Here is a 7,762-nt window from a genome sequence, read left to right on the forward strand (position 1 = left end):
TATTTTTGTAAGTGGTAGGGGAATAGTCAATAGACAATTGCTTTAAAAGGAAGAAGGTCCATCTCTTTATGTGATGACAGGGATGAAAAAAGAGATATTTGGATGATGTGATATGTGGAAGAAAGAAGACAGACCACTTGAGAATTGACTTCAGCATTTTACAATGCTGTATAAACTTTTTGGAAAAAATAGGAAAATAATAGGAATTCTACCAAATCCCTTTCCTGAAACAAATATAACACTTTTACATAAGCTAAGAAGAATGAAAACAGAGAGAGTAACTATAGATGAATTTTGAAATTTGAATATTGATAAAAATATTTAAATAAAATACTAACAAAGAGAATACATCAATATATCCCAAGATATTCACATGTTATAAGCATGTGAGATTTATGTCAGAAATGCAGGATCTGTTTACTATTAGGAAAATTATCATTATAATTGACAATATCAACAAATCAATAAATTATCAAACAAAAATCATATAATTATATTAACAGATGCATAAAAGGAGGCAGAGCTAAATGGCAGAGTAAAGGCAGGGACTCATTTGAGGCTTTTCCTAAGACCTCCCCAAAGCTTTCAAATATTGACTAGAAAAATTTCTATAGCACAGACCCCACAGAACAATTTTCTAGCCCAAGGTAGCTTAGAAAGACAGAAGTAAAGGTATGTGCACCAGTGTGAAAGAGGAGTGACCAGGAAAAAATAAAATACTTAAACTTCAAATTGCTTTTTTAAATAAAAGGAAAGGATTAAAAATAGATGCAAAAAACATTTTTGACAAAATACAATTACTTTTTTCACCACTGAAAAGCACATAAATTAAGAGAGCTTTCCTTAAAAGGATAAGTAGTATTTATATAAAATCAATAGCAGATTAGTCTGTTAGGGAGATAAACTAGAAGCCTTTCCAATTTTAGATCAGGAATGAAACAAAGATGTTCCCTTTAAGCACGATAAAATTCAACATTGTATGAGAAAAACTAGATTGCCAATAAGCAAGAAAAAGAAATTGAAAAAATGAGAAGACAAGGAATCCAAATTATCACTTTGCAGATGATATGATATATTATAGAATCCAAAAGAATTACTAAGAAAAAAGCAAACAAACCAACCAAAAACAATAATCTAGATGAAATAGTTAACAATGTTTGCAAAGTTTCCAGTTTGAATATAAATAATTATCAGCATGTGTATATACTATGAACAAAATCTAACAACAAGGACTAAAAAGAGAAATTTCATTTTAAATAGCTATAGTCAAAACAAATTACTTGGATGTCTACCTAGTAAGACAAAGTCAATAATTACATGAACACAAGTGAAGTTCATATGGAGAAAGTCAGATTTAAACAATTGGGAAAATATTCATTGTCATGAAAATACTGTATAAACTATTTGGAAAAAATTGGAAAACAATAGACATTCTACCAAATATAATAGTATTGCAATTCTATGGAGTCAACAAAGTAAATAACTTTCACCATAGCGCTAGACTTGAGGGAATGTTGCCAATTGCATCAGTTTTTTTTGTAAACCATCTTTAAAAGCTATCATTTGTACTGTCTGAAATATTAGGGTGAAGAGATGGACAAGGAACTTCATAAAATGATTTTATCAACTGTACTTGGAATGTTATTCTTACATATAAAAAGTCAGGCTATTGTTATACTCTCTGTAGGACATCTTACTACAAATACCTTCCAAAACCGTTTCTGTACTGTTAGGCTTTCCCTTTCAATCTATCCTAAAGACAGCTGCTATGCTGGCCTTGTTATTACCCTGCTCAAATATCTCTGATGTCTCCCCTCTTTGCCTCAGGAAGAAAATATTATTAAAAAAATACAAAACCCTCTGTTTGACATTTAAAGACCTTTCCAATTCACTTCCAATGTACTTTTTTAGAAGTATTTCAGATTGTTACTCCTCATTCAGTCTATACTATAGTATACCAGATTAGTTACTGTTTCTCATACACAATATTCTATCTTCCATCTCCTTCTTCATAATACTGCTTGGAATTTCAAAATTCCTTCACATCTTACCTCAAATTATTTCATCTAAGCCTCCTGATTTCCTGATCATCTCAACTCTTAAAATTCTTTTTTCTCTAAAACCTTTGGGTCTGCCTTCTTGTATTTTGCCCTTCTTGTGGCTGTACATATTTCTCTTCTACCCCTAGTGACTTTATATTTTCTGTATTTCCTTGGCAATGAGAAGATACATAACAAAAGTTTTAATAAAAATTTTTTTTTACTGGGAATCCATCCTGACATTCCTCTTGAATACAATTAACTTCTTCTTTGTCCATCCCCAAAGATGTACTAGTAGGTATGTCCTTCCTCTCAGTAAGATGGAGCAGTAGGAGCCAAGACAGAAAGTAGGAGATGGTTGTGAAACTTTTAGCTTTTAACTTTTAACATTTAACTTTTTAACATTTCAGAGTGGAAAAATTCTTTGAAGAAATTCTTTCAAGTCCCTATTTTTAGACAGGAAAGAATAATGGGATTGAAATTGGTAAAGTAGGAGCATCTAGGTGGCACAGTGGGAAGGACACAGGCCCTAGAGTCAGGAGGACTTTAGAAAATGTCTTGCCTCAGACACTTAATAAGTGCCTTGTTGTGTGACCTTCGACAAGTCACTTAACCCCCATTGCCTTAAATAAATAACATTAAAAAAAAGAAAATGGTGAAATAACTTTCTGAAACTCACATCACTAGTGGCAGAACCAAGGCCTCCTGAATAAAACCAGGCTTGTTTCTCCTAAAGTTATGAGTTTATTTTACAGCAGGGATAGAATCATGTATTAATGTTGTTCAAGTTCTTCCCTTGGGAAAGTCAGCATAAATGAAAGTGAATTCCTTAGTAAGCACTGTAATCCTTTGTACGTAAATTGAGTAGTCTTAAAATCACAAACCCTAGATTGGGGCTTAGAACTTTGCAGCTGGAGCAGAGTATCTTGTAGCTAATGTCAGTATTTTTCCTCTCCCAATCACAGAGACCATATAAAATCTTTACATCATTTGACAAATTAATAATGATCTCTCAGCTAGTGAGCCTGGGACAGACCAGCATAGTACCAATAAAGTCTATCAATTGGATAATAGATTGAGGAAATGTATCAGCACATTTCTCTACTTTATTCATATATGATGCCTTCCTTCCACATACTCATGAACTGAATTTGGTAAAGAGCAAGGATGTGAAACATTCTTTGGTCCTTTTAAAGGATGACAGAGCAGGTTAAGGGTAGCAGGCCAATGAGGTCTAAACAATATCCTCTATTAGTTACTTAAACATCTACTATATTATAAGACATAAGAAAACTCAGACCATGGTTGGAATAAATAGGAGACCTTACAATCTAATTTTGTGATCAAATGCTTTCTCTACTAGTGAATAAAGCCCCTCTTTAACTAATTGCAGCCCCTTCCAAAGTGAAAAAAATACATTTGGACTTTGCAATTCCCTTGCATTCTGCAAAATAAACAGTAAATATTATATTATGACTTTCCTGAGCATTAATTTTCCCCAAGTCCAACTCGTAATAAAAACTTTGGGAGAAGGAAAGTAAAATCTTACCAGAATTTGTCACTAGGAAGCTGAAGAAAAGGAGGACTAGACTCTGGGCAGTGTGAAATCTCTCTGAGACCATGCTGAAACTCCCAATCCTGTTGTGCCTTGAAAGCACTTTTCTTGAGAGACCCCAGAGCACTGAATGAGAGATATAGAGCAAGAGGAGGGGGGGTATATAGATTCAGCTCCTGACCACGCCACCTGTGCTGGGAGCCAATAGAAGCATCCTTTACCATTTCAGACGCTATCAGAGACTTCATCTGCCACAGTCTGAAATTCAAAAACCAATTAAATTCTTACCCCTGCATATCTCCTTATATGAAAGATGAGGTCTTTGTGACAAAAAATTCTGTCTGAGAGGACTGGAATGAGAAATGCCTCTCTGAAGTGGATGAAAAAGCTATATGATGTGACTCTAACTGCTTTACGGGAAGCATTTCATTTTCGTGATTCACAAAATATGATTCCAGTTACAATCAGTGATGTTGTGACCACTCACAACACTGCATGGGTCAGATCCAGGGACATCTTTGATATAATTGATCTTATTTGAGTGTGTATTAGCTGAAACACTTCTCACTGGATACAAGGCAACAATTGAAAAAAGGCAAAAAAAAATAAAGCGAGCTTCAATATATAACTGCAAGGAACAAAAGGCATAATTATAGAATTGGATAAAATCAATAACCTCAATTAGGAGTAGAAGTTAAGAATTTTGATTTTGGGGGGATGCAGACAAAAAGATAAACAAGTACTTTAGACTCAAGGACTTTATAACGGAAATCTCAGTGTCATAGACATAGTAAATCCTAAATATGTGCAAGGCCCTATGATGAGAATTGGCTGAGCATCACTGGTCTCTGAACTGGATTGTTTTGAATTCTATGAGAACTGGTACCTTTCATAAATTCTCACACCTTGTACTGTTTTTGCTCTCCAGAAGTCAAACTTAAAAGTACAACTAAGAAGAAAACTTTCTATAAGGGTTTAGGCAGCATACCCAATCAATAGCCACCTTAGGTCTTTGGGCAGTGGGGGGAAGGCAGAAGAAGCAAGAACACATAACTACGTGCTGTGTAAACACTGGCAATTGATGATAATCTATTCAAGTTAATTACTATCTTCTGTGTGCATGTGCATGTGTGTGTGTGTGTGTGTGTTTAAAAGGGAAATTAGGAATTCTGTCTTTGAAATTTCTTTTTGGCACTTGCATAGGTTATTCTCTAGACCTGGAACTTTCTTCCTCATATTTTTGTTTCTTAAATTCCTGCCCTTCCTTCCAGAGTCATCTCAGGTGCCTCTTCCATGAAACTTACCATAATTCAATTTTTTCAATATAACCATAAATAGACTCCTCTCTTATTCCAAATATTGTGATTCTACTCACCATCCTGCTGACTTCTCTCTTCAAAATATCTCTCCTTGGTCACCACTCCTATGCTTGTGTTCTTTCTTTAGGATTTCTATCTCCTGTGACTAGTAAATATTTGGTGCATGTAGAATGTAAATTACTGCTCATTCATTCTACCAGTATAATGCCTTAGAGAGAGCAATAAAAAGTCTGGGGGTCCGTGTATTCAAGATGTGAGAACATAGGCAATATTTCTGGATGTTACTTGAGATATTTATATGTAACTCTGCCCTCAAGACCACTGGCATGGGACTCTCTCCTTATTGGGGAAAATGTCCTTTGAGGAGGCCTTGAGATTTAACATAACTAGGGTGAGTAGGAGAACTTCAACCTTCTTCAATCTCTTTGGCCTTTTGGTTTTCAGTTTCAAGAGGAAGAGATCAGTCACACTTCAGGTTACTGAAGAAAAAATTCTAGGAAGATATGAGAGGAACTGGCAGTCTCCACTATGTCCCTGACCTCAGCAGGATCTTCAGGGAGTTTTCTCTTGTCTGAGATTGAGAACTCTCTAGTTGAGCTGAGTTAACCTCTCTTCCAAAGGGAAAGTTCTTTCACTCACTCTACTCCCTATATTCTCCTATGTTTCCCATCTCTATTGTTTTTCTACTGATTTGGATCAGTGTGTTTCTTTACTATTTACTAGCTGTGTATTCATTGTGAAAATGACATTTGGTGGGATAGGGATCAAGTTGTGGATATAAAACTTGAGATACTCTGTCAACCCTTAAAATAATGATATAGTGACCAGAAGTTAGATGGAATCTTATCATATCCCTAAACCAATAATATTTAAAGGGGCAGATATATTCCTAGCATAATATTCTCCTCTCTAAGAAGAACAGAGCATCTAACTCCACTCCTCACTTCCTTTCTTGAGAGGAATTAAAATATCCCTCAGATTGGTGGAGGAAGAAGAGGCCAATAATGCCTGTGCTTCCTCCCTTTGAGCCACACAAGGATAGCCCCTGATAGAGATGAGATTACAGGGCCTTGTACCACCCAGGTTCTCTATATGCATAGGGGTTTATTACATATAATATGGGAACAGTAACACTTCTGTTGACAGGTAAATATTCTGAGTCTCACTTTAGTTATTTATAAAATAGGAATAATAGCTCTTGCCTTAAACATCTCAAGAGGCTGTGGTGAAGAATGTGCTTTATAAACTTTAAGGCATCATTTCAATGAATGAAGATCATTGAGACCATGTGGCACCATGGCACTTTACATATGATGTAAATGGAGTCCTCAAAGGTGAAGAATCATATCCAAGGTCTCACTGAGTGAAGAGTCATATCAAGCAAACTGAGAGTTTCAGATTTCATACCACTAGACCATGCTGTTATCACCCTAAACCTCCTGAATAACAAATAGTTTTAAAAACATTCAGAATAAAGGATTTTCTAAATAAATGCAAAGAAAGGATATTCTTAGTTTGGAGCTAATGTCTTCAATTGAAAAAAAGAGATAAAGATATTTCTTTTAAAATCCATTATTTCTTTATTTTTGTTGTTTAAAAAGTCATTAAATTAAAACTAAAAACTTTGAGGTAGTGATTTTTGCCCTTTTCAATCGTTCCTTCATGCTTTAAGAAGGCTAGCAAGGGGACTTTTGGCCAAGATGGGGAAGAGAAGACAGACACTGTGCCAAGGTCTCCTGATCTTCTCTCAAATATAATATGAAACAAACCTTTAACAGAAATCTAATCAACCAAACCCAGATAGATAAGCTAGGAGATGAACATCTACCTCAATATTTCTCTTCCAGGATCATGGGTGAGTCAGGAACGGAAAGCAGAGACTCTTCCAGGAACAGATAGGATGGGGTGTGATCTTGAGAGCAGGAATAGCCTGATAAGCCACTGAGGCATTGGCAGTGGGAACCATGGTCGTGAGCCAACTGGGAAGTGGAGGCATTGGCTCTGGGACTGACAGTCTGGGGCTTACCTGCATGCTGGATGGCGAGTTGCAGACATCAATCCCTGGGCTCCTCTGGTCTGGAGGAATTCAGAGTCCATACCTTCATTTCAGCTGAAGCTTCTTCCCAAAACAAACGCAATTGCAGCCCACCCACTTCCCCGCCAGGGTCAGGTGTGAGCAGCAGAGCTCCCTCAGTTGTGATTGGGGAGAGTAAGTACCTTGCCCTAGGGCATAGAACACCACTGTAAAAGATAAAGGTAGTCAGCAACTTCAACCACCCCCTCCAGGCTAAGGGAGAGGGTCTCAAATCAAGGTCACAGACAATCCAGAGAAAGCAACCAGCACCCCCACTGGTCGGTCCATTTGGAGTCACTAAGCACAGTGAATAAAGCATCTAGGGATCTCAACATTGTCTATGAACCAGCCCTTTCCCCAAAACAAGATCTTAGGAAGATGAAGAAAGGCCAGTGGAAAAGAGAGTCCATAGAAAAATTTCTAGAAGGCAAAGACCCTAACTCAGAGAGACCTAGAACCTCTGAGGACAATTCAATTTGGTTTCGAGCACAGAAAGACTTCCTTGAAGAATTCAAGAAGGAGTTTAAAAATCCATTGGAAAATTTGTGAGATACAATTAAAACCTTGCAACAAGAAAACAAAACCTTGGAAAATACAATTGGACAAATGCAAAAAAGAAAAGAATTCTCTCAAAACCTCAATTGGGTCAAATAGAAAATTCTTTCAAAAATAGAATTGACCAATTGGAAAAGGAGCTGCAAAAGGTAAATGAAGAAAATTTTTCTCTAAAAAAAGAATGGAGTCTGTGGGAACTAATGACTTAATGAGACAACAA

General features: G+C 36.3%; 1 protein-coding gene across 1 annotated transcript in view; it reads right to left on the reverse strand.

The window, feature by feature from the left end:
- The window catches only part of LOC141488442 (antigen WC1.1-like), a 78,514-nt gene extending 74,550 nt beyond the window's left edge, over window positions 1–3,964 (reverse strand). Inside the window, exon 1 of the mRNA XM_074188511.1 lies at window positions 3,589–3,964. Within this exon, the coding sequence (XP_074044612.1) occupies window positions 3,589–3,661 (73 nt within the window). The 5' untranslated portion in view covers window positions 3,662–3,964. The remainder of the gene's footprint in view (window positions 1–3,588) is intronic.
- Between the last annotated feature and the right edge of the window lie 3,798 nt (window positions 3,965–7,762).

The sequence above is a fragment of the Macrotis lagotis genome, chromosome 5 (assembly GCF_037893015.1).
Source record: "Macrotis lagotis isolate mMagLag1 chromosome 5, bilby.v1.9.chrom.fasta, whole genome shotgun sequence".
Taxonomy (NCBI): domain Eukaryota; kingdom Metazoa; phylum Chordata; class Mammalia; order Peramelemorphia; family Peramelidae; genus Macrotis; species Macrotis lagotis.